This window comes from Corvus hawaiiensis, chromosome 2 (assembly GCF_020740725.1).
Source record: "Corvus hawaiiensis isolate bCorHaw1 chromosome 2, bCorHaw1.pri.cur, whole genome shotgun sequence".
Classification (NCBI taxonomy): Eukaryota; Metazoa; Chordata; class Aves; order Passeriformes; family Corvidae; genus Corvus; species Corvus hawaiiensis.
Genome location: NC_063214.1, coordinates 119,936,509 through 119,963,519, shown reverse-complemented (window position 1 = coordinate 119,963,519; position 27,011 = coordinate 119,936,509). Strand labels below are relative to the sequence as shown.

At 43.0% G+C, this 27,011-nt stretch overlaps 1 protein-coding gene across 2 annotated transcripts; it reads left to right on the top strand.

Moving 5' to 3' along the window:
* The first annotated feature begins 1,031 nt into the window (after nt 1-1,031).
* Nucleotides 1,032-27,011, top strand: SH3BGR (SH3 domain binding glutamate rich protein). 2 transcript variants are annotated; one of them, XM_048290829.1, is made up of 7 exons: nt 1,032-1,212; nt 6,688-6,873; nt 13,214-13,294; nt 19,781-19,936; nt 23,133-23,162; nt 25,404-25,511; nt 26,511-27,011. In XM_048290829.1, the coding sequence occupies exons 1-6, from the start codon at nt 1,168-1,170 to the stop codon at nt 25,467-25,469; spliced, it is 564 nt and encodes a 187-aa protein (XP_048146786.1). In that variant the 5' UTR covers nt 1,032-1,167; the 3' UTR covers nt 25,470-25,511; nt 26,511-27,011. The 2 variants fall into 2 exon arrangements, with proteins under 2 accessions (XP_048146786.1, XP_048146795.1); XM_048290838.1 differs by lacking the exon at nt 13,214-13,294.

Sequence of the window (27,011 nt, the reverse complement as noted above, 5' to 3'; positions counted from 1 at the left end):
AAGTATTACAGTCCATTTTAAGTGTTTTCAGGATCAGACATTGCTACATTCAATCTTATCATGTGAAACGTGTGTTTCTGAAACCTAGTCCAGTTTCACCTTTGGCACAGGGTCAGCTTTACTGAGCTCATGTTGCACACAGCAGAAACAGACTTGTCCCTTAAAATTTGAAAATAATCTGTGACCGTTTAACATTCTTCAAATACCTCTCATGCCCAGAGACCTCCTTTAGCAAGTACGTGCAGCCAGCCACTGAATTGTGGCGATCTCTGGGGTAGAAGGCGACACCAGATGGAAAAAAAGAGCATCCTGGATAACACAGGAGAATGGGAATTTTTTTGCCAAGTACTCTGGACCTCTTCTGACACCTTGTGCTCTGGAAATTTGCCCTGGTGATGCAAAAAGGAGGAGAAAATGTAACAATAGGTTCTGGGTACATCGAATCAGCCAAATCACCCTCCTCAGTGCCTGGCAGTGTCCTGACACACATTTATGTCAGGAAAGTCCCTGAGCCCTGCAGTGTAGGTGATGATCTGAATTCTTTAAAGCTGAGAGCGTTCATAACCACGGCTTATTTCAATATGATCTCTGCTATAATTACTGCTGCATCTATACTCCCCTCGCTTTCCCCTTCACCTTTTGTAATCTGAAATTTCCAGCTACAACTCCACAGCCTTGTTGTGGTCAGGGAAAGCTCTTTCCTGCAGGATGTGGCTGTGACGGTGCCCATGCAACCCGACAGATTTGAGATTGCCCCCAGCACGAAGCTGCCAGCTCCCCGTCCCTTCTCCCTTCTCAGTTGTCCCTTCCCCCTCTCCCAAATATTTCTCCAGCCCTGTCTCATTGGTGCACTACTCTCCCTTGCCTTTTTTGGGCTGCCACCCTGTCAATCTAATGCAATAAGGCCAGGGGCAGGTGCAAACCCCTTGCTATGGCTCCTCTTACTGACCAATCCTCGTCCCAAAATACCCAAGAGCCAATGGAGTGGGAAAACCCGGGACTCCGGGGAGAGGGAGAGGGCAAAGCTGCCGGATTGCAGGGGGGAGGGGGCATCCATTTAGGACCCGGCTTAGCCCAGGAGCTGCGGAACATTTGGATTCCTCCTGGGATCGTGGTGACTTGTGGATAGCAGGGCTGCTCTGCTGATTCACTTCCATCACTGTCAGCATGGTGATCAAAGTCTTTGTCGCCACATCTTCGGGGTCCACAGCGGTAGGTGGCTCATTTAACATCCTCCTCTTACTGCTGGGATCAGGGTGGGAAATTAGCCTAGGAGATGCCAGGAAACAGCCTGCACATGACAAAAAACCCACTGGAATTCTTAGCAGGAATAAACCTCAGTTTTATTCTGCCCTGACCACCTTATTCTTGAAAGCTGCTTAAGATGTAGAGAATTCCTGTCAGTGCAGGCTGGCTTGCCTGCGAGTTTTTACCACAGTTCTAACATTTACATCTAAATTATCTGTCATTTCATAGATTTACTGCTGTTTGGGAAAGTATCTGCAATATATATACCCTGAAGAAGAAAACAGTTGGTATTGTATTTGCACAAAAGCAAAGGTAGACTGAAAATAAAGTGTTTGTTTTTAAAAGAGACTTTAGGACACTACTCCTGTGAAAGGGGAACTGTCTAAGAAAGAGCCTGGAGCTGGATAAAGTTTGGCAGAAAAACTTTCCCAAGCCCCTTCCTTTTCCTGAGTTTTGGGAGGTTTTTTGTTTGCTTGGTGTTTTCTTTCGGTTGGTTTTTGGTTTTGGTGTGTGTCTGCTGAAATGCTATACTGATGATTTTTAGCATTGAGATCTACTGCTGTAGCTGTCAGCGGAGAGTATCAGCCGAAGGGAAGGGCATGTGAATAGTAGGGAGGTTGGAAGTCCGTGGGAGGTGGGAACCGGGAAAGGACTGTTTCCTTTTATATCCAGTTCCCAGATGAGCTCAGATTTCAGTTTTCCTTTGGCACTCCCTCCCTCCCGGTGACACGGCTAAACAAACTGGTTGGTGCTTGCACAGAGCTGTAACTACATCTCTATCTCCCTGACACCAGCTCCATTTCTTTAAGAAGCTTCCAGAGTGGAAAAGCTCCAAGAAACACCCACTGTTCATGGGATCATCACCTGTAGGAAATGAACCGGGGGTCGTTCACTAAAGTTCCATTGGAATACTGCTGAGGAAGTTTGCAGTTCTCTCACCCAACCTGTTCCTAAGCCTGACACTCTAAAATTGCTATTGACATTTAGCATTCCTCTTTTTAAAAATAATAAACCTCAGATACAAGGGGAAAAAAAAAGAAAATAAAAAAAGAAAAGGAAGTTGGGAAGTTCAGATTTGGTAATTTGCAATTTGTAATAAAGCATTTACTGCTCAAGAAGCTTTATAAATTGCTCTGTGCTGTGCATGGGCACTCTTCTTGCTCCTATTTGGCCTGTTTTGATCTGAAGACTCCAAAAGAAATTTATGGAATCTTTACGCAGCAAAATTCCTCTGTATTTGCTTCTTTCTGGTGTGCTGGGTGTGTGTGCAGCTGTAGCAATCTCAGCCTGTGTTCAGATTGCTGATTCCAAATTGCAATGCCAAGTAGACCCAGTGTTCAGCTGGAGTAGTTTTCCACATTTTTTGGTGAATATGGATGGAAGGTATCCTTTCAATGAATGTTTAATGAGTTCTGGTACGCATAAAATAAAATTAACCCACACAAGAAGTTAGCACAAAGCTCAATATATCACTAAAATCCTATTAAATACAAATTTTGTGTCAAGCATGTGCAGCTTTTCCTGAGGAGAATTAATTTAATCCCTAAACATTTTAAATTGGAAGTTTAAATTGTCCTATTAGCACTGGTGATCTCTTCAAATTTAGTGGCTGATCTCCATCAAATGCATGTTCTTGATTTTGAATTTCAATATAAGATGGGCCCAGCATGGATCACTGGCAAAGAATAAAAACCATCTCTATTTTATGTCATGCTCACCCTACTCACTGCAAGTGGTTTTCATTTTAATAAATACTTTGTGCAAGTGAATGCAGTGAACCCAGTGACATTCTGGTGCTCTGGATCAGATGCTGGAATGTTGTAATTCACTGTGGCTCTGGAGCAAATCTGCTGTCTGTATTTTTCCCCTTGATGCTTCAGAAATTTATTTTAAATATCTTCATCTTTATTATCTTTCTGCTCCAGACTTAGCTGATATTGAACTATTCATTAAGGCAGGCAGGAGTGGAGACACTTATTTATAGCACTAAAAAGCACTAATGCTTGGCTTGGAGCAAGCAGTAAAAAAGTAAAATATTTTTGTTGCTAGTCACAGAGGGGTTTAGGATTTGGTAATATCCTGCAAGATTCTAAACTGTGGGAGAAAGAGGATTCGTGTCTTACACAGAGGAAGTCTTATGGTCTTGCTTCCTGCTGCTCATGGTTATGACACCTCTAAAATCCTTTTATTTCCTGTGGTTTTGGTGATGTTTTATCAGCCTCAAAAAGCAGCATAACCAGCAGGTCAAGGGAGGGGATGGTGCCCCTGTGTCCCTGTGCTCAGGTGAGAGCCCACCTGCAGAGCTGCCCCAGCCCTGGGACCAGCACAGGGAGGACGTGGAGCTGCTGGAGAGAGGCCAGAGGAGGCACCAGGATGAGCAGAGGGATGGAGCAGCTCTGCTGGGAGGAAAGGCTGCCAGAGCTGGGATTGTTCAGCCTGGAGAGGAGAAGCTTTGGGCTGAGCTCAGTGTGGCCTTGCAGGGCCTGAAGGAGCTGCAGGAAAGCTGGAGAGAGACAATTTTGAGGGCCTGGAGGGACAGGAAATGGGGGAATGGCTTCAAACTAAAGGAGGGCAGGGTTAGATTGGCTATTAGGAAGAAATTCTTTATTGTAAGGGTGGGGAGGCCCTGGCACAGGGTGCCCAGAGCAGCTGTGGCAGCTGGAAGTGTCCAAGGCCAGAATCATGAATGGTTTGGGTCGGAAGGGACCTTAAAGATCTTGTTCCAACCCCACTGCCATGGGCAGGGACACCTTTCACTGGACCAGGTTGCTCAGAACCTCATCCAACCTGGCTTTGAGCACCTCCAGGGATGGGGTGTCCACAACTTCTCTGGGCAACTCTTACGCTCTAGCTGGATTATATTTCTTTACAACTTTTTTTCTTATTTTAAGGGACTAGTAGCTAGGGATGGTGCAACTCAAGCTTTGCTGAAAGAAAAAATGGCATTGCTGAAGTAATATCCTGCTCATCATCACTTTCCAAGTAATCTATGCCCAAGTAATTTGAATTCTCTCCATGCCATCAGACACAAGTGAGGGCACAAACAAGCTCCTGCAGTCTCATCCATTCTGGGAAAGCCTTTGCATGTCCTCTGTGTTGTTACATCCTAAATTTCCCTCTGTGAGTGCTGCTTCCTGGAGAGATTCTTTTGGTTGCCCACTTAGTGCCACCCACAGCAAAGGTTTGCTTTGTGGTTTCACACTCGGTTGTGTCCCAACCCTTTTGCTCTGCCTAAACCCCTGTAATGGTGAGCCTTAAGACACAGCACATCTTCTGCTCTGCTTATGGTCATTGTCATAGTAAGAAGCTCCTTGCCTTTTCCTTAAGCAGCATAATTCCATGTAACTTTACTTTTTTACCTCAGCATTAATTTTTTCACACCATTTTTTACCTAATTTTTGCTTTCAGGCCTGGTGCTGCCTGAGCCTCCTGTGCACTATGAGCCGCATGCTGAAGAGAAATTGTTAAGCCAGGTTTAAAAGTTACAGCTTTTATAAGCAGGGGAGCACAGGATCTCTGGCTCCATTTCCATTATCTCCTCAGAGGCACCATCCGTCTGGAGCAGCAGCTATTCCAGGAGCCCTATCTCCTGCAGTGCCTGTGTCCAAAGGCACAGGCTGACCCTGGAATTGCAGCTGACAGCACTTGAGTGCCCTGGCTGTCACAGCGTGTGATGTTACTCCTGGTGCTGGCTTGTGCAGATTCTATTAACCATTTAAACAAACATTATCCTGCCACTTTCTCCTGTGAAATGTCTCTTGGGCAATCCTTTCTGCTTCCTGAATGTGTTCTGCAAATAACTCTGCAACTAAATAGCCAGTAATAAAATTATCTCTGTTTAAAAAGAGAAAATAAGAATAGAAGAAAGCAGCAGCTTTCAGCTCTGTCAACTGCATGGCTTTTGACCACTTTGGATTAGTGTTTCCATTCAAAGTGATGTACTTTTTTTAGCTCGCCATAAACCTCTGTTGTTGTCATAAAAATGTACAGCATTTAATGTTTTTTACTTTTTATAAGCAAGCATATGTGTAGATAGGTGCTTCTTTATTTTGACAAGGAAAATAAATTTTATCCTTACTCATGAGAATTCATCTTTCCTGGATAATAGGCTATCACTCTACTTCAGCTTTTCTGTTTTATTAGATTATGGAAATATGTAATCCCTGATTTACTTCTCATCTCATTGCCTGTCCCTCTGATTTGCACTAGCTCAGTGTCACTTTCATTTCAGGTGTTCAGATGTCTAACATATGGAGAACATGGTTTCAAATCGTAAGATAGAAGAATTTCCTTGATGCCTCATTCTAGTTATGTCTGGTGGCAAGTTCTTTAAAAGCTGCTTAGGAGTAGCATTCCTTTAGTAGGGAAGTATAGTGAGTGTTACATTTGCAGAGTAAAGGGATGGGTTATCAGCTCAATGCCTGCATGCCAGGCCTGTACAGAACCAGAATCAAAGGGAATAGGTGCCATGAGTGAATTTTAGGTGTGACAGAAGCTGTGTGTGACAAGCTCTATTTGTACGTAACATATTCTTCGTGGTCCAACTGGAACGTCATTCTGTAATGGGGGATGTATTTAAGTGCAGGAGTTCAGCTGTGCTGGATTTTCTTGAGCCTTCACTCATATTCATGTGTGAAACCCACCTGAACACTTCCCTGTGTCACGTGCTCCAGGTGACCCTGCCTTGGCAGGGGGCTTGGACTGGAGGATCCCTTCCAATCCCAATTGTTCTTTGATTCTGATTCTGGGAAATTTATTTATGCCTAACATTAAAGAACAGAGAGAAACGTGGCTCACAGGAAGCTGAATGTCACATGTGATTGGTGGGAAGGAGGCTGTTCCATGCTGAGGAAAATATGTACATTTTCAGACCTCTACTGACTTCAGGCAGGATCACCTTAGGTATCTATGCACCACATTCCCAGATCTGGGAACACAGTAGGAGGCTTCCTGCTGAGCCTCATTTCTTAGCTGGAGTTTTCACTGCATCCAGGGAGGAAAGAAAGAAGCTGGGGGGTGGGTGTATGGTGGGAGGGATGTAGTGGCAGCACTCTGGGTGCTGACAGAAAGTGTTGAATCTCAGCTCCAAAAAGTTTGAGGGCTACTGGAGAAGTGAATTCAACTTCAGGAACTTCCAACTTTCAGGAGGAATTTCTTCACAGGAAGGGTTGTCAAGAATTGGAAGGGGCTGCCCAGGGAGGTTTGGAGTCCCCATCCCTGGAGGTGTCCAAGGAAGGCGTGGACGTGGCACTCAGTGCTCTGGGCTGGGGACAAAGTGGGGTTTGACAAAAGGTTGGACTCAATCATCTTGGAGTCTTTTCCAACCTAAAAGATTCTGTGAACTTGACAAACTTGCCTGAGTTCTTGTAATAGTAGTTGCTTTTAGAAAACCATTTTCTTTTTAAAGAAGGAATGTTGTTTTCCCTCTTTCCTACCCAGATAAAAAAGAAACAGCAAGAAGTCTTGGGCTTTTTAGAGGCCAACAAGATTGACTTTCAGCAAATGGACATAGCAGGAGATGAGGACAATAGGAAATGGATGAGAGAGAATGTCCCGGGTGAAAAAAAGCCTCAGAATGGAATTCCCCTCCCGCCACAGATCTTCAACGAGGAGCGGTACTGTGGGGTAAGAAGCTGCTTGGAAATTTAAATATCTTCAGAGAGTGGTTTCTCACGGAAAGGGACTATTTTCCATTAGTAGGAAGTGTCAAACAATCTCCTTAAAACAATTTGAGATTCACTGTGAAAGAACAATTCCCAGGAAGCATTTTTTAAGCACAGAAAAGCAACGAAACAGAAGATTATTTCTTTTTGAGAGCAAAATATGCATAAAGGGAAAACTGGCTGGAGAAGCTTCTTGAAGTTTCAGTTAATTTTGATGGAGAGTGTTGATATTTTGTTTGTTTGGATTTATCTGGGCTTCAAGGATGTCAAGTCAATATCTGAGGTACCAGAGGCTGTGAAAAGGAATCTTGCCTTTCCATTGTATTATACAAATAAATAGGAATATTTGTTTACTGAAATAATTCTAGAATGGAGTTTGACTTACTGAAATTATATTGCTTATTCAATAAATATCCAACTCTTCATAACAGCAACTGTAGTGCTCATCAGATGCTTTTATATTTTCATATGTGCTTGTAACAGGTTCTTTCTCTTGAAACAGTTTGTTCAAAGCAGAGAAAGATAATAATGTGCCAGTATGAATATTAGGACTGTGAATCAAAAGAGATAATCTGAGAGCTTTTATTTTCTCATAGTCTGGGTGGAAATGCCCAGACTGGAAAGCGCTCAGATCTGATGGCTGAAATGAACCTGCAAGGTGCTCTGGAACACAGGGCACACAGTGAGCCCAGTTTGAAGTTACTGCACAAATCCAGTGTGAACTACTGCAAGGTTGTACTGGGGGAGCAGGGATTTACAAGCCATTGAGTTTTCAGAATTAACTTCAGTGCTCTCAGAGCAAAAGTGGATAATATGAACATCGGAGTGCAGCTGTTTCCTCATTTTCTCTTAGAATTCCTAAAAGAGAACTTGGTGGGTTGGAGTTCATGTGCATTTCAGCATCCAGTCTGCACCAATAAAAAGTATAATTTGAAAAATCTTACTCTGGGTTTTGCGGCGGCCAGCGCTGCAATAAATACTTCTGATGTTCCCTGGAGAAGTTATAGAAGGAATTAAAGAGTAATTGCCTTATAAAGTGTTGCAACTGGTCAGTCTTGACAGTAAACGATAAATACACAGTTCTTACTCCATGTCTAAAGCTATTTCAGGAAGCCGAATAATCTACATCTTGAAATAAATTTAAGTGAACAAATAGCCCTTTGCAAAGACACCTCCATGGGGAAAGGAGTTGCAGCTACTAATTTAAAAACTCAATCAAATTTACAATTAGTCTAAAAGTCTCCAGAATTCTAATGTACCCAGCTCTCAAAGCTCAGAGCTAATGATCCCAGCGGGTGCATAACAAAGACTAATTTATAGCATCATTATTTCCAAATAAATAAGGTAATGAGATCCATGTTGGTACATGAGCCTTACCCTTCTCCCCAGGGGAAGGTGCCTTGAGGGAGCTGCACAAGGAGTGTGGCGTGGGCTGAGAACATGGCCAGGGGCTGCCAGACTGCTGCAAAATCCTCCCAAATGGCACATTCTACAATGAAAACCTGGGGATCCGCATCCTGCTTCCCTGTGTAACCTGTGCAGGGCCAGCAGAGCCATTGCTCTGAAATCCAGAATTGTTTTAGGCTGGTTAACATTTATCTGATACATCTTCCCCTGTGTCCCACTTCCTTTGGCCTCAGCCATTTTATTAAAAATATCCCTGAGGATTGCAAAGGTCTGTGTGACTCCAGTCCAGTATCTTGAATTCATGAAAGTCCTTTTAAAATATGTTGCTCTCATGAGCCTTTAAGGCCCTCACTCTTGTGGCATCTAAAACCCTTTGAATCTGTGGCCTGGCTAAATGCAGGCAGTTCATACCCATTTCCTGCTAGGCCCCAATCAGCCTTTAGCTTCAACAGCCCCAGTCCAATATACTTTTTAATGGGAATCATATCCTCTATTAATCTTCATTTTGCTGTGCTAAACGAGTCAAGCTCTTCACACCTCTTTTTTTTTTTTCTCTCTGTTGTAAGACATTTTCCTGCTAATTTTTTATGTTCTTAATTCCCAGGTAGTAGCTTTTGGGTTTTTTTCTTTCTTAAAGATGAAATCTGTTACATTTCATTTTTCCCCATTCTTCTTTCTGGGATCACTCTTTTCTCTCATTTCCCTTCTTATCAGTGGTCTTATCAATTGTTCTTACCAATGTTTGGTTCTCATTCACACATGTGCATGTGTGTACACATTGCATCATGATTGCCTGGGAGATCTGGCCTTGGGAGATAAAAAGTCAAGATAAAATATTTCCTTCCTTAACCTGAGAAACAGAGATTTAGAAAGATACATGACAACCTTCAACTATTTTAAGGGCTGTGGCAAAAAGCAAATTACTGGTCTGAATTCAGTATAGACCCTGCTTTGAGCTGGAGGTTAGTCTAGGTGGTCTCCTGAGGTTTCTTCCTACCTGAATTATGTAGGATTTTGTAAAATACGTTCTGTTCCACGTCCACTGGAGGTGGGATGAGCTGTATGAGAAGAAATTGCAGCAGAGGAAGTGTAAGTCAGACATCAGAAAATACGCAGTTTTCAGGAGATTGCCCCATTATCTCATTAAAGGTCATTAGCAGTGGATCAGAGAAACACCTGTCAGGAATAATGAAGTGGTTCCTGCTTTGGAGGAATGGTCCTCTGAGACCTTGTCCGATGTCCTCTTCTGCAGTTCAGTGACATTTTGGGAGTGGTCATAAGGAAAGGGGGTACTGGGGACAGGTGAGGAGTCTCCTTTTTGTGCTAGAATAGAATGACATGATGAGCAAGCAAAGTCAGTCCTGCTGCTCATCTGCTTTTCTGCTGGCACATAAAAGTGTCTGCATCTTCTGGGTGACGATGAAGAGCTGCTCCACTCCTCAGCTTGTACTGTAAAGTGGGGGTTTCTTGCGGATGGATTTTTATGAAGATACACTGCCTGAAAGCAGTGTTTCCACGAGGTCAGAGAAGCTTAAAACTGTCTTATAAATAGCTCAGATCGTATTTTTCCCTCAGATCTTTGGTATTGCCGCTTGAAGAAATAGATTAGAAATTGATTCATTTTGTATGCCTTGCTACAGTACCAATTTCAAGTATCCATTCGAATCTATCAGTGCTGGCAATTATGTCCTTATTTGATCTTTTTCTTAAGCTGCTTCTTTGCTCATGTCTAGACAGACTTCTGCATCTGTGTCACTTGCAAAATGTATTGAGCACTGTTGCTCTTGTCTTTGCTTTTGCTTAACAAAAACCCCTAGAAAACTAGGAAAGAAATGGAAAGTAAACATCTGTTTTTCTTTGTAAGCTGAAATCTCTGCTTTCTTCTGTAAACTGAAATCGGTAGACTAAAGTACCCACGTACATACTTTAAAAAACATCCCTGAATTATTAGGTAAGACTTTTATTTGATGTTGGAATGTACATTTGCCGCCCAGAAACCAACTGTGTCCGGAGCTGCATCCAAAGCAGTGTGGGCAGAGGTGAGGGATTGGGATGGTGCCCCTGTGCCCCTGTGCCCAGGTGAGAGCCCACCTGCAGAGCTGCCTCCAGCCCTGGGGTCCCGGCACAGGAAGGACATGGAGCTGCTGGAGAGAGGCCAGAGGAGGCACCAGGATGAGCAGAGGGATGGAGCAGCTCTGCTGGGAGGAAAGGCTGCGAGAGCTGGGATTGTTCAGCCTGGAGAGGAGAAGCTTTGGGCTGAGCTCAGTGTGGCCTTGCAGGGCCTGAAGGAGCTGCAGGAAAGCTGGAGAGAGACAATTCCCAAGGCATGGAGGGCCAGGAGCCAGGGAATGGCTTCCCAGTGCCAGAGGGCAGGGCTGGATGGGAGATTGGGCAGGAATTGTTCCCTGGGAGGGTGGGCAGGCCCTGGCACAGGGTGCCCAGAGCAGCTGGGGCTGCCCCTGGATCCCTGGCAGTGCCCAAGGCCAGGCTGGACATTGGGGCTTGGAGCAGCCTGGGACAGTGGGAGGTGTCCCTGCCATGGCAGGAGGTTGGACTGGATGAGCTTTATGCTTCCTTCCAACTCAGGCTATTTTATGATTCTATCAGTTCTGTAACTGCTAAAGTCAAATTTTATGGAAATGTAGGGACCTCTGGAGGTTTTTAGTCCAGCCTGCTGCTCAAAGCAGGGTAGCTTTAAAGTTAGTTTATATTGCCTGGGGCTTTGGCCATCTGAATTCCATAAGACTCCACGGATGGTGTTTCCATGCCCTCTCTGTGTGCTCTGACCTGGTGCTCTAGCCAAAATAGGGAGAAGAATTTTCTGTTGATATCCAGTTGACAAATGGCACCACTTAGACCATTTATGTCTTTTCATACAGATAGAATTACTGCTTACCTGAAATAAATTGTTCCTGCTCTTTTTTCTTACTGCCTGCCTTGGGAACAATTATCTTTAGTCATTCAGCAAATGAAGATGTGAACAAGTCACCATTAGTAAAGCATAGGTGCAAATACACAATAGGAAAACTATTCCGTGATCACTGTAGACATTCCATTATCTCTTGTTTAAGACATGATAGCTTCCTCCTCAGTGTGAGGAAATAAGCGACTTTCCACTTACTGTGGGATGTCATTGTACACTCGCTGTTGCCAAGGAGCACCTGATATGATAGAAGATTATACCCACTTCTGATAAGGAGTTATGTGGTCATTCATGTATTTCACTTGTGTCCTCAGCTCTGGTTACCTACAAGGCTTTGTGTTTCTTGAGAATTTTCGTACACCTGCCATATGCTGCTTTTCCTCAAAAAGACATATAAAATATCAATTCCACTCCACAGCCTTTCCTTGTTGTTGTCTTCTCTTTGTTCCCCTGCTCTTGCCATGTCGTGCCATGGTTTGCTCAGGCTGGTTTATGAGTATGTGGTGTTCAGGAGGGCACAAGTTTCCTGTGTTTGCATGGCCATGTCAAACTCCAGCCCTTCAAATTGCAGAAAATCCTCATTTTCTTGTTTGCTGCACTACTCCTAAATCCCTGAGTCAGATGCAGACACTGCCTGTGTTAGACCAGAAGGAGAATCCCACAGCAATGGGAAAACAGCAAAGAGATGGTCTGAGAAATGGGTGGCCTGGAGCAGCAGCAAAATGTGCTCCAGGGCATCTCCTAGATGGGGCAGTTCCCACTGGGTGTGACGGTGTGAAAGCCAATCTGTCCCTCAGATAAATCAGTGAAATGGGTTGTCATTTGTCATGTCTGTAAAGCTCTTCCAAACTGCACTCTAATGTCATTGATTCTGCTCTTGTTGACATTAAGGTGACTTCTAAACCATCCACTCCAGCCTTTCCAATAATTTATATTCTGGAAATACTAAAACAGTTCAATAAAACAACTCAGGTCCTAACCCAGCTTTACAAACAAGTCTCAAAGATGACTCAGCACCTTATTATTTACAGGCTTCTATTCTGGGAGTTATTTGGGATTAGAGAAAGGATGATAACATGATCAAGGCAGTAGTGTAGGGCTCAGCAGGACATGTTCAGTCCCCTGTCCCAGAGCTGGGTGTGATTCTGGGCCAGTCGCTTCTGACTGGAGTTTCTTCTGAGATCTTAAACACTTTCTGATTTTTACCTGAGTAAGATGTGAGCCATGAACTTCCCAGTAACAAAAATGTGATAGCGAAACTTCCTTAATTGATAGGAGTGTTGTACAGGTGAAAACAGTAAAGAGCATGCAAGCTCTAGATGGCAGGATAGGAGGCATCCCTGGTCTTCTCAGTTCCATTTCCACTGAACACAGGCATTTCATGTGATGGTTTATAATTTCATTTCACCAGTGCACCAGAGATTTTGGCTGGTACATGGATACCAGAGAGAGCAGCACAACCCTTTCCTAAGCTGGTCTGAAAATAACTTCATTTTCTAACCAGAGTGCCTTTCTTTAAAAGAAAGTTTCCTTGTTATCATTTCACTTGTGCTATCGTGTTGACTGTTGCCTTTTATTTGCCACAAAGAAGTTCCAGAGTTTTGAGGGCCTATTTTGTGTCCTTACTCACAACAAGCTTTATCTTAATGTTTGAATGGGAATAGCTTTGCCTGGGAGTGTACAGCTGAGGCACGTTAAAATGAGACACTTAATTTTATCTGATTCTGACATGGATGGGATATAATTAAAGTGTAAGTCTCTGGAGAGATTTGCTCATATTCATTTTGCCACCCTGTGTGAAACTCCCTTTATCTGTGTTTTTTTCCTGGGGCTTAGATAATGCAGACAGTTGTACAAATGCATGGTCATTCTCATCAATGTAGGATTTGCCTGGGCTGGTCTCTTCGTCCTGTGCTTTTTATTTGATTTTTGATACCAATTCTCTGGGTTTTTTTGTTTGTTCCTTTCTTAGGATTTTGAATCCTTTTTCTCCGCTAAGGAAGAAAATATTATTTATTCGTTCCTGGGCCTTGCTCCTCCTCCAGGCACAAAGGTATGGACTTCTATCCTTCCATTTACTTGATTTTAATAAAAGATGAACATAGGCAGTGACTCAGCATGTCACACAAGAAGCAGTGACAAGCAATACATTAGATGTTGAAGCAGCAAAGTGTTCTTAGAGGGAAAAAAAGTGGCTGGTTCAGTAAATACTAGAAAATACTTCTTTCCTCCCTTCTTTCACTGCAGGCTTGTTACCATGGCTCCAGCTGATGGGTTTGTTGATGTTGTTGACACAAAGCAGTGTTTTATTGTGTTCAGCTTTTAAACGATGCAGATTCCCTGACTCGGTTTCTGGGTTGTGTTGGTTACAAGAAGCCTTCTCTTGCCCCTGACTATATCAGAGGGTTTGTCCTGGCCCCTGACAGCAGGGCTGGGATCAGACACATCCCATCCTTCAGTGGCACCATGGAGCTCACTCCCTCTGCCTGGAGGAGAAAAAGGCTCACCCAGCCCTTCACCAAGTCCCTTTGGCAAGTCTGCCCATGGTTCTCCGTCACATTTTGACAATGTTCTAATGTATTTCTGGCAAAAGAAAAACATTTTATTTTGGGGCTTTTCCCCCTGTTTTTACCTTGTGTTGTTTTTATAGAAAGCAATGTGTTTTTTCTTTACTAGAATCTTCTTCTAATTAGAAGTTTTATAACTGAGAGAATTACAGCTCTGCTGTCCTGAGATCATATTAGATGGTAATAAAATGTTGCCATCTTTAACGTGGGTGAGCCAACAAAAGAAATTAATCAAGGGAATGATGAGCCAGAGTGACAGGAGAACTCTGCTGCCTTGTGGTGACCTGGCTGAGGATCTGCCTTGGAGCAGGAGATCTGCCTTTGGTCCAACTCTGCAGCAGCTTTGAGTGAAACATCATTGGAAATGTCTCTGTTTATCCTCTTCTGTAAAAGCAGAGAAAAGAAAAAAAAAGAGCCTTTGCTAAGTGCTTTGAGAGCCACAGCTGAAAATACACCCAGGGGAGAGCCCCAGTTGTTATAAATGTCTTTGACACTGAGTCCCTCCATGATAAGGAGAGTGATTTAAACTTTCTGCTTTAGCTGTGCCATCTCCCACCCAGGGAAATAAAAATGACTTGCCTACCCCACAAGGGTCTTGTGAGAATTCATTTAATTAACATCTAGAAAGCCATGAAGGGCTTAAAGGACTGCAGGTATTGCATATTATAATAATTATAAAAGATACGTGGAGAATCAGTGAGATAAAGAAAATTGCATTTTTCTACCTTCCCACTCCACAGATTATCTGCTCCTTCATGCAAGGTCCTGGTAGATGCCATATCTATGAAGCAAAGTAACAATTTCTAGAATTCATTTGTTCCCAGCTGTCAGCAGAGGCTATTACAGTTTCTACTTCGTGACAACCTTGGAAATGTTGAAAATAATATGTTTGGTGCATTCTGCTGGGCAGATTCGTTTGTCAGTGCCATTGGTAGCAGGGAAGTCTTGTTTACACTGATTAACTGCTGCCTTGGTGGTGGCTTCAGTCCGGAGAGTGCAAATAAGTGAGAGTGTTTGTAAAGTCCATGAAAAAGTGGGATTTTTATAGTCTCCCTTTCAGATCCTATTTCTGTTTGAGAGAGACACATACACTTCTTGCAAAGGTGTCTCTCAGCATCTTCACTGCAGGAGAGGCTGCCTGTGCTTTGTCAAACAAAGAACTCTCCTGCTCTGCTTTTGCTTCTGCTTCCCCCTCATTCTCTGTCAGCTCGACCTTAGATAAGCACAATGAATGGCTTGTGACACTGATTTCCAGCAGCATAAGTCTGGAATTATAAGTCAGGTGTGGAAGAGATGCTGATGATGACACATATGATAAGGTTTCCTATTAATCCCTTCTTAAAAAATTGTGTGGGTTTTGGGGTTTTTTTCTGGAATGAAGCAGCAAACTCTAAAGCATGGAATTACCACAAGGCAGTGAGCATTTGCTTTCTAGGGATTTTTACCATGCTGAGACATGAAAAAGATTAATATGAAGCTGATACCTCCTTGGTACTCTTGTCTTAAAACATTCTGTTTATTTTTCCATCTATCTTTTGTCTCATATTGCAACAGGAGTAGAGAAGTTCTTTAATGGCCCTGATGCTGTTTCACAACACAGTCCAGCAGCATCCTGAGCAGGGCTGTCTTGAGCCTATTTCCTAGAGGAAACAGATGAACCTTTTGGGGCTCCCTCAACAAAATGTAACTTCCCAATGCTTGTAGTTAAATTCATTGCCAATTCATTGCCATTGCTGAGTGCAAAATGCACATTCAGTTTTGCAGATTCTCTGGTTTTGTTATTTCTATATATCAATATATTCTGTATATTAGAGCTGCCCCAGCCCTGGGACCCAGCACAGGGAGGACGTGGAGCTGCTGGAGAGAGGCCAGAGGAGGCACCAGGATGAGCAGAGGGATGGAGCAGCTCTGCTGGGAGGAAAGGCTGCGAGAGCTGGGATTGTTCAGCCTGGAGAGGAGAAGCTTTGGGCTGAGCTCAGTGTGGCCTTGCAGGGCCTGAAGGAGCTGCAGGAAAGCTGGAGAGAGACAATTCCCAAGGGCTGGAGGGCCAGGACAAGGGGGAATGGTTTCAAATTGAAGAGAGGAAGTTTAGATTAGATATTAGGAAGGAATTTCTTCCTGTGACGGTAGTGATGCACTGTAAAAGGTTGCCCAGAGCAGCTGTGGCTGCCCCTGGATCCCTGGCAGTGCCCAAGGCCAGGCTGGACATTGGGGCTCTGAGCAGCCTGGGATAGTGGAAGGTGTCCCTGCCCATGGAACAAGATGATCAACCCAAATAATCCTGTGATTCCATGATTCTGTGATTTTATCACACCAAGTACATCTATTTCCTTAAAGGGTGCAATGTGCTCATAAAATTCAGTGACTTTACAGGAAAGCAATCCATATTTGTGGTGCTTCAGCAAGGGTCTCTTAGCTCACGTCATCCTCTCTCCTGTTGCCTCCCCACCACAGTGGTTGTTGTGTTTTCTAAAGCATCATTTAACAGGGCTGAGAAGAAAGTTTTATGTGCCTGAGAGAAGCAGCAGACACAGTGCTTGTGTTAATAAATAATTTAATCTATTAATACCAAATACCTCCTCACCTGAAGGAATACCTGGTCTAGATTAATTCCAAACATGGTTCAGGGCAGGGTTTTAAGGGCAGCTGTACCTTATGCCTGACTCAAAGATCAATCAAATTCATGATAGATTTCTGAAAGATCCTGTTTAATCTTGGATTAGTGACCTGATTAGTGATGTCCCAGTGGGGTACATGTGTAGATCTGAGCTACAACCAGATCTGAGCTATAACCAGTGCAGTTTGTATGTTTGGGATTGGGTGTGTCAGTCTCAGCTGCCTCAAAAGTTGGGTACATTTTTTTTAAAGCTGGCACCACTTTTATGCTCAGTCTGATGCAGTGAACTCAGTGATTTACGTGAGTTGAGGGTCTGTTTTCAAATACTGTGCATACTTGAAGCCTTAATCCCACTATTCTTGATCTTAATATCCAGAATCTTGATATCCCTGAATCTGTAGATACTTGAGCTTAAGTTAGTGGAGGAAGGCTTCTCCTAAATCTGCTTTGAATTACAAATTTGTGCTATGTGCTTTTTATTTAAAGAGAAAATGACCTGTCAGCCAATCTTTAGAAATGGTACTTCATTTTGAATTAGTTAAAAATTAAATTCTGTGTTTCTATGGAGAGCCAGTGTAGCGATGATATTCTGAATGTCAGAGTTCTCCATATAATTAACAGGAGCTCTGTGTGTGTGTGTGTTCTGGCTGATAACACGCTGCTTCTAGAGTTTAGTTCTTTCAGCTACCCCTCTTTTTTGTGCCTTATTATCTAAATATATGGTTGATCTGAGATGGATTCATACAATATGGTCATTTCAGTTAGGATGCTCTCTGTGGTCCTTGTGCATTTTATGTGCCAGCCAAAAATAGTGAGTGCATGGATTTTAATGAAGTGTTAATATTTGTGCTGAAAATAAATATTTAACCAATTTCAAGGCCAGGTTGGACTCAGGTTTGAGCAACCAGGTCTAGTGGAAGGTGTCCCTGCCCATGGCAGGGAGGTTGGAACGAGATGATCTTTAATGCTTCTTCCCCAACCCAAACCATTCCATTTTTCTATGAATTTAGTTTTCATTAACACTCTCCTTTTCATTTGAGGAACTTCTTCTGTAAGAAGTTACCATTTCCTTAAGAAAACAATGTATTAACACAATGTTGCACAAGGGAATTTCAATGTATGTTTGTGTTATTACATATTTTAATCTTCAAAGATTTTGTTAGCTTTTGGGGGAAAAGTAAACAGTAAACCAAGCCAAACAAATGTCTCTGTATATCTGTTTTTAATAACAATGCCACCAACATCAGAGTGCACTGAGCCCACAGCTTTATGTGTACTTGAAATGAAATGATACTGCCAGAAAAAGAAATTGTCTTTTCTCCCTCCTCCTTCCTCTGGCTCCTTCTGCTCACTCCCAGCTGCTCATTCCTCTCCCCGAGCATCCCCCACGTGCTGGCAGGAACATTTGTGCAGCTGTGTAACAGAGTGTGAAGCTGGTGTGAGGTAGAAATGTTTTGCTTTTTAAAGCTTTAATCTTGATCAGCTCCAGTTCCAGAGGAAGGAGAATCTTTGGGACCTTTGTGCCCACTCTCTTTTCACTGCAGGTTACTTAGATGTAAAACTGACTTTCCATGATTCAGGAGAAAATTGCCAAAAGAGCACCAAGTCTTACAGGCAGTCGAGTTTCAGGAAAAACATCAAACTGCTGATATCTTCTTCCTAATGTTCCTAAGCTCCCTTACATCATTTTTGTCCCTATCCAGCAGAGCTTGTCAGCAGGAGGACATATCCTATGTCCTGCAGCACATCTTGGGACAAAGATCCCTAAGCCAGCGCTCAGCCAGTCAGCTCTGGGGATAAAAGCCAGCCAGACACACCCTGTTCTGAAGGATAAGTGCACTGGCTGAGGAAATATCTATGATGGAGATACTGGAGGAGAACTTGTGAAGCTTAAAGGAAAGGGGAACTTGACTGAGAGCTTCTGTTTAACTGTAGAGACAAATGAAATTATGGAAAAGCAGCAAACCCCAAACCAACCAGGTGGCTGAGTTGTAAGGGTTTGGTCACAGGGATGGGGAAGGAGTTTGTGTCCTCTCGGGGATGTGCTGCTCTTCCCAAAGCGCGTGGGACTCAGGATGGCACAGGACAGAACCTCCCCTGAGTCCAATTCTCTATTTCCAGAGGAAACTACCCCAGATAACACCTCTCAGAAGGGGTAAAATTTCCTTTTAATAATTAGGTCCTTTACCTCAGCTTCTCTACTACCAATCTCTTCTGAAATCTCCCACTGATGATGATTAGAATTTTTCTTCACAGCCAATTTGTACTCGTTCTGCATCTACCTCAGCGCTCTTCCTTACCCTATCCCCATCTGATGTTTACTCTGTTCTATTTTGGGAGTGCCATCATATCCCCTCACAGCATCACTTTCAGTAGATTAAAGCAATGAAGCTTTTTTTGTCACCCTTTCATAAGACAGCTCTCCGCTCCCTCAGATGTTCCTTCCCCTCTGCACCTGTTCCAGTCTGAGTTTCTCTTTCTTCAGCCTGAGTGACTAGGATGGTACAGAGCAATCCAGAGGAGGTTTTGCCTCACCTCATGCATCTGAGGATCACATTTTTACCTCTTTCATTGTCACATCATATTCATGGCTCAGTTATCCTGTGCTTATTTAAATATATCCATCCTTTTCTTCCTTGGTGATCATTAACTAACAAGCTCCCAAAGTGCAATAGAAAAATCACTTCCTAATCTCTGACCCAGAATTGCTTGGCCCAAATACGGTGACTTTGCACTTCATGCTCTTGCAATTCATCCTATTTCTGCTGTTCCACTCGAGGCCTCCTTTTATCTGACACAGTGTGGGAGCCACTGTGACCTTTCACAGCCACCTGGCTGAAAGGACACCAGGATATTTTTCAAATAAAGAACCTCCCAGCTGGTGCTTGGTCATGGTGCTGGAACAAATAGACTTGATTGAATGATGCAGGAAGAGTTTCCTGATGTTTTTACGCAAGAAAGTTAAGAGACTAAATGTGAAATCCTTTATTACTTCTGTTTTCCTGTAGCTTCTGGATGATGTTTAATTGGAATTCATGCTGGTGGAAAAAGCTTTTTTCTCTTGAAGCTTAAATGTGCCATCAGGGTGAACGCTGGTTTCTATTAAACTTTCCAGAGAAAGGTTAGAGAATCTGCTATGCTGAGAAGTGCTTGAATTCGTGTTTTCCCCACACAAAGCCCACCAGGTCAACATGCCAGCAGGTGTTCTTTTCACAGGAGAAATACACCCTAAAAGGGGGTATTTTCATTTGAATTAGAAAAACACTTTCCCAAAACAAGAAAGTCAAGAATTTTATAGAAATGAATTGTTGGTTGTGTGCCCTGAAGCTTACAATGACTTCCCCTTTGCTACCAGGAGACTGAAAAGTCTGATGCCACGGAAGATAAGTCTGAATCCAAGGATGAAAAGTCTGATGCCACGAATGAAACTGAGGCACACACAGAAGACAAGGCAGATGAAGGGGCTCCAGAAGAGGCTCAGTCTGACCAGACACCACCAGAAGGTCAACAGGTAATTTTTCCTTTCTCTTTGTGATCTGAGGGTTTTACCTGTGCTAAGCACATGAAACATAAACCCACAGGCCCTCCTGGTGTGCCCTTCTGACTGATTGCAGAGCAGTCCTGCTTGTCTTTTGGGTGTATTTTCTTTGATATCAGGATGATATGAAACCTAGATAAAACTCCAGTGAGCTTTGTTCTGGATCTTGCGTAACAGCAGCTGCCTCTTGCCACTTGTTACCACAAGCTTTTTATTTTATCTTGATGGTCATTGGGAACCAGAGTCTAGTTATGGAGGATAATTTAGGACTAGACATCTGAGTCCTGCCTGTGTGAAAAAAAAATTGCCACTCTCAATGGCCAGCATGTGCAGTGCTCGTAAATCTGGGTGATAAATGTTTGGTGCAGGTCTGACAGTGCCTTCTCCAGGCCTTGCAGAATCCCCTGGGCAGTGCAGAAACGGAGGCCAGGGTTTTCCTTTCTGTCTGCTCCTGGTCTGGTAATGATCTCAAACTGCAGCTCAGTTTGGATTTAAGGATGGATTTATTTGAATGCTGCAGCATTGGGTGACACTTCCAGGGAATCAGGCCTGCTGCTGCATCAAGCACTCACTCTTGTCATGTTCTTCTGTGGTTTGGAGATCAGATGGTCCCAGGGGGATATCTGTCACAAATGCATCATCTCTTTCATTAAAGATCAGAACAAATGGAGTTTGGTTGGTTTTTTTTTAATCCAGCTGCAATATTTCTCCAGAGGAAACACCTCTCTGTAGACCTTTCCCCATTGCCCTTTTTAATAATGAGTGATCCAGTCACTGTTAGGCTGGAAAAGCCTCTTTGACACACCTTCATGCAAGTCTCAGCCACTGGGAAGTCCCACTCATAATTTCAAAACAGTGATGAGGAGAGACTGTCCTCAGTGGGAACTAAATTCCTCCTTAAGGAAAATTATATCCAAGCACTTTTCATGTTGCTATGAATTTCAGCTGGCAGGTGAGTGCCATCAAATTCCTTTTTTCTCTGGCTCTTGAGAGGAGCCAAAACTGCAGTGCATCCCCTGGCTGGCCTGGGTGCCTGGCTGGCATTCTGCTTTAATGTTTTTCAAATGAGAACAGAATGCTGGAACACATCTGCAAATGTGCCAAGCAGCTGTGTAGGAGAGGTTTTGCAGTGACATCATGCAGTACCACTCCTATGTAACCAGCACCTTGCTCCATTTCTCACAGAAAGGATTGGAGCTGAAAGTGGAAAATAGATTTCTTTTCAGTTTTTCAGGGAGGAGAGAGGCAGAGGAGAGAGTACAGAAAACATTTATTGCCCTGTTTGACACCCACTTCCCGTGTCAGCCAGGGCAAATCGCTTCAGTGCCGTGGCATCTGCCTGCCTTGCTATAGTTCATCCCAATTATCACTTCAGTTGGGATGGCATGAATCATTCTGTAGGAACTCTGCTCTTCTCACTCACTACAGACAGCACACAGAGGACAGGGTTAGATGAGAAGAGCAACTCTGAGGCAGCTACAGCGAGGTGAATTCCACCTTTTGCCCCTGTATCTCATTTTAGGCTTATAAAAGAAAGTTAAAATACCATTTCCTTATCTGGGCAGGGTTTTTTGAAAGTAAATAAGCTCAAAGACTGCCAGATTGCCATCAGAGTATCTCTACTGGATGTTAAGTCCTGAAGGATACAGGTATTTTCAACACAAAAAATTGAAAGATGGCAGTTTTATGTTCTGTGGCTGAATTAATATGCCAGGGGGAATTTAGTATTGGAATTTTGGCCTTGTTTAGCACTGCTTTAAACCATCTCAAAAATGACTCCCATTTGCGGGGTGTAACCAAGCCAGCTTTTCTCCAGTGACTTTGCAGGAGAAATACCAGCACTGTGGAAAAATTCTGGAAGAGTCTTGGCAAGGTAAAATTACCTCAGTCTTTGCCAGTAAGCAAAGATAAGATAGAGACAGATACCAGAACAAACTGGGACTGTCTCAGCCGTGGGGCTGCAGGGAGGGTCCAGGCTTCGGGAGGCTCCTCCAGTGCTCGGTAGCAGGGGATGGTCAATGTGGAGGCTGCAGCTCTCTCCAGCTTCTGCTGCCCTTCCTGGGAGATGCAGAAATCCAGAAGCTCCAGCTTTTTATCTCAGGCTGATATGACCATGAGGAAACCATGGATGTAGTGCTTCTCCTTCTTGCTTTGTCTGTCCCTTTGGTTTTGAGTTTCTTGAGGAAAAGGCTAAGCTCCAGCACGACATGGACCTGCTGGTCACTCGATGTGCTGGTAGTAAGTTTTCTGTAGTTTTACTGTCTGATTTGGACTTCAGATTTAAGCTTGGAGGTTAGAATATCTTTTAACTGGTGTCCCAGTTAAACCTGTTTTCAGTACAGATTAGGCTCCCTTCAGAGCAAAGCTATTTTAGAAACATGTTCAAAAATCATATTATAATGCAGGTCTGTATCCTGTCTCAGCAATTCCCCAGGCCATATTTAAACCCAGGCACTGCAACTCACTCCCTTAACTCATTCCCTGAAAACTCATAACAACCCCTCTGCCTTCTGCTTGGCACTGTGACATTTGCCTCTTCTCTCTGGGATTACATGTAGGATCAGCTCTTTCCCCCAACAGGCAGCTTAGGATCTAACATTAAATTCTATTCACTTTGTACATTAATTTTTTTTTTTCTTTTTTATCTCTCTCATCACTTCTGCTCAATCTACAGTCTAAAACCAGCTTGTATTATTTTTTATTCCCTGTTGAGCCAAGGCATCTGTTGCAGCCTACAACAGTTAACAGAATCACAAGCCAGATTCTGAGTGATGATATATAGCGTAGATAAAACTCTCTGTAATTCTGATTTAACTTTCATTTTGCAGACCAGCTAATTACCAAAAAATCCCACAGAAACTCCACCTGAACAAGCAAACAAAACCCAGCTCCAAATTTTTGCTTGCCAATGAAGCAGATTTGATTGGAAGTAACTGAGGAAAAGGGAGCTTGATTTAATGATTTTTGTAGCCCTTTTCCAACATAAAAGTTAAGCTTGAATGTGCATTGTGAGTTAATTTGGAGGATATTATCTCCAAGTGAATCCAGTGAATTCCACATAATTTTCCTAAATTCAGTGTTTAACTTCTGATGTGTTTTCCCTGTCTGCCTCCTGATATTCTTTCTTTAATTTATGTTTTCAACATTGTCTTTTGTATCTCTTCTGTAGGAAGGCAAGGAAGAGCATGCAGCAACAGGGGTACAGTATACCTGGATATTTTATTATCATCTTTTGCTTGTGTGTATTTAATTCCTTTTCAGTCCCTTTGCTTCACTCAAAAGCCAGTAGATTCTTATTCATGAAAGTAAATACACAACAGTCATATTCTACAATATAATTCTATCATTATCTCTACTGTCATAACAGTAGAGATAATGATGGGTCATATTGTGGTGTTATTGGCTGGAACAAAGATGGGCCTTTAATCATTAAAATCTGTAAATGGAAGACAAATTGTCTGTCACAGATTCTTCAGTAAAATTTGCCAAGGACTCCCAAGACAAGTCTATCTTTGATAATCACTCACTGACACCATGCTGTGATTGCATTTTGAGTGTGAAAGATTCATGCTGACAATTTAGGCAGTTCTGCCCATAAAGGAGATATTTTCCTTGCCAGAATTTGTACAACCCAGGTGCAAATCCTCAGACACTTTTCTGCTTTGCCCAGACCCTCAGGATCATCCAGCCCCACCCCAGCAGCACCAGCATCATCCCAAACCCTGTCCCCAAGGGCCACATCCAGACTCCTCCTGAGCACTCCCAGAGACAGTGACTCCAGCACTCCCTGGGCAGCTCATCCCAAGGCTTGACCACTCTGGCAGGGAATTTTTTTTTCTAATCTCCAATCTGAAGCTCTTCTGATGCAATTTAAGGCCATTTCCTCTTGTCCTTTCACTTGGCAGCAGAGCCCGACCCCCCCTCACTGCCCCTCCTGGCAGGGACTTGTGGGGAGCAGTGAGGTCCCCCCTGAGCCTCCTCTGCTCCAGGCTGAGCCCCTTTCCCAGCTCCCTCAGCTGCTCCTCCCAGGATGTGTTTACCAGACCCTAAAGCTCCTGGACCCATGAGCAAAGTATGGGAGCTCCTGGGGTTTCTGGTGAGGGCCATCAAGGCTGGTTAGTTGTACCCTGGCACCACCAACTGATGTTTCAAGCCAGAAAAAATTCCCCCTTTTTTTTTCTGTAAAAGTTAATTGACTTGAATTTTGAATGGCAGTTGGTAATACCTGAAAGATGTGTCTCTCCTGGCCCTGTATCAGAGTTCTCATGAGATAAAGAAAGGCACCTTTCCTGGGGGAAAATGCCCACAGATGCAATATTCCTTTGGCATAAGAACTTCTAACCCACGGATGTTTGTATTACATTCCTGGTTTTGCAGGAGTGATTCTTTAGTGCAGTGTTTTTCCCTGAAAAACGATTGAAACCAGGAATCTGATTCCAACAGCTCCATCCCCAAGGAGATATTTAACCAGGATTTTACTTCAGCAACTCAGGTGTGACTCCTGCACAGACAGGAGGTGTCCAAGAGACAAAACAAAGGTTTCTGCTGCTTGTACACGAGCTGCAGTCCTGACTGAGAGTTCATTATGGATTCTTTGATTGGTTGTTTGATTATGCCAGGAAGAAATTCACATCACTTTTGCAGTCTAAGCCATCTGTGAAGGGATGGCAGATTGAGATAAAGCTGATTTATACACATGGGAGTGGCTTTGGACAAGAGATCTGGAAGAGGAGGAGAGGAGCCCACAAAGCAATTTCCAGTTGTTTTTCAGAGTAGAGCTTCATTTACTCTAGAAAGACAATAAGCAGAGATTGTTGTCTGTGTTACACAAATTCAAGCTTTCAGATAACTGTTGATTGAAGCAAAGGGCTGTTTTCCTTCAATTGTGGCATTTCTCCTGCAGAAAAAAGTGAAAGAAGAACTTTTGAAATAGAAACAAGGCTCTATTATCTGATTCCAGATGATTTTTAGATCATTCAGGAGTCTAGTTCCTGTGCCATGAATCTTTACTTGTTTGCTGCTCCAAGAAATAGAACTAAATTATATATAGTTGTATAATTATAGGTATTGTATATATATAGTATATATTGTATAATTATAATTGTATAATTAAAAATACTAAACTTCTTGTCATATTTACACTTATTTCATATTCTCATTTTGATCTTAAGCATCTATTTGCTTCTTAGCCACTTGCTCTAACCTCCTTAAGAAAAGGGTTCTTATATTCCATCACTTGCCTATTAACTCCACAAACTAAAGCTCTGGCATGTTGAGATTAAAAAATACACATTAATTCTATTTTTGAATCTCAAAGAATATTGCATTTACTAGAAACAGAACAGTTGTAAAAGCAGAGCTCTGCATTTCAAGACTGTTTTTTCTTTCAATTCCTGTATGGTAACTACAACTATTTTCCATTTAAAAAAAAAATAAAAAGGAAGAAGAAGAAAAGCAGGGAGAGGGAGAAGAAAAGGAAGAGGTGGAGGAAAAGGAAGAGTCTTAGTACGGTTCCCTATGACACAATATTTCTTGAACAGGTTTTCAGGTAACTATTGAGATATCAAGCACTGTTTCTAAATACTCTTAAAGTAACATAAACTTGCAATTTTTGTAATTATTGTTGTGGAGGGGCAAAGTGTCCATGCACAAAGTGCCCAGCTGATGACTCAAAAGTAGATTTAACTGTTGCTACTTGTCTTTCACATGGAATAAGAATTCTTCCCTCTGCTTTCCTACTCAGCTGCTGATTTCACTGTGGCTTTTAGGAGCTCCATGTCTCACATGAATCCCTCTCTCAAATCTAGTTGAAAACTTAAAGTACTGGTAAGGGAGAGGAGCCTGACAAGAAATATGACTCAGTATAAAATTACTGACAATAGGCCACATTTAAAACCTCAAAACAGGAAGCATCTGGAAGGCAGAATATGTCCTGTATAGGTGTGTGAGCATCCAGCACTGTTCAAGTTCTGTCAGCATGTGCTTTCTCATTTTAATGTTCAGGTTTTCTCCTTCTTCTGTCCCTTCTCCCCTGCACTGAAATACAGATCAGAAAATCATGGACTAGGGAGAAACTGTAACCTACAAGAGAGTTGGAATTTCCAGCAGATTTCCCTTGGGGTGATGGGACTTCGTCCTGATCACAGATACAAAGTGCAAAATGCTCTTTCTAGGACTAGCAGGATCCATAGAATCATGGAATGGTTTGGGTTGGAAAGGACCTTGAAAATGATCCTGTTCCAATCCCCTGCCATGGCAGGGACACCTGCCACTACCCCAGGTTGCTCCAAGCCACGTCCAACCTGTCCTGGGCTGGATTTCCAGCTGACCCTGAGATAGTTGCCAAAGGTTTCACCAAGCAGATGCTGGTGGGATTTTCCATCACCTCAGCAGGGCGGGAAATCCATCACTCCTTTCTTGCCGCCTCTCCCAAATCCGGGTTCCTCTTTTGCATGGGAATTAATTCATCACAACATTGTCCAGAGTTCAGACCTGTAACACCACAGAAGTGCTGAGTTCTAATCTAATTTTCTTTGTTCTTGTCCAGGAAGCACAAGCTGGAGCCGCCCCACCAAAGAAAAGAAAATCCCTTTCCCAAGCAAAGCACCACTACCTTTTGTGCCTGTAGAATAATGAACACATAAACATGAAGAGAACACAGACAGCACTCTGTCCCACCTGTAGCCTTTATATATATATTTGGTATTCCAGTTGCTTGTTAAAATGGGTCTTATGTCTGACAGATGATATTTCAGTCAATTGTTCTGTGTTGGGATAGTTTTGTCCATGTCACATTTAGCTTGTGAGCTCCCAGGGCAGGAACCATGTCTCCCTCCACGTCTAAACACTGCCGGGCACGTTGCTGCCACTCAGCAGCCGACTGCACTCACACCAGTGACGTCTTCAGAGGAAAAGAAATCCACCACTGAAAACTGCAAAGAGGCTTCCTGTAAAGAAGCCATGTGAGTCATTTCTCCCTCAGCTGGCATTTGAAAATGATTGAGATTCCCATCGTGCAGCAGTTTAAATAAATGTGTTTTCTGTTGTA

Coding starts and splice junctions, on each gene's coding strand:
- SH3BGR (XM_048290829.1), top strand. CDS start 1,168: ATGGTGATCAAAGTCTTTGTCGCCACATCTTCGGGGTCCACAGCG. Junction 13,295..19,780: donor CTCCTCCTCCAGGCACAAAG/GTATGGACTTCT, acceptor CTTTGCTACCAG/GAGACTGAAAAGTCTGATGC. Junction 19,937..23,132: donor CACCACCAGAAGGTCAACAG/GTAATTTTTCCT, acceptor TCTCTTCTGTAG/GAAGGCAAGGAAGAGCATGC.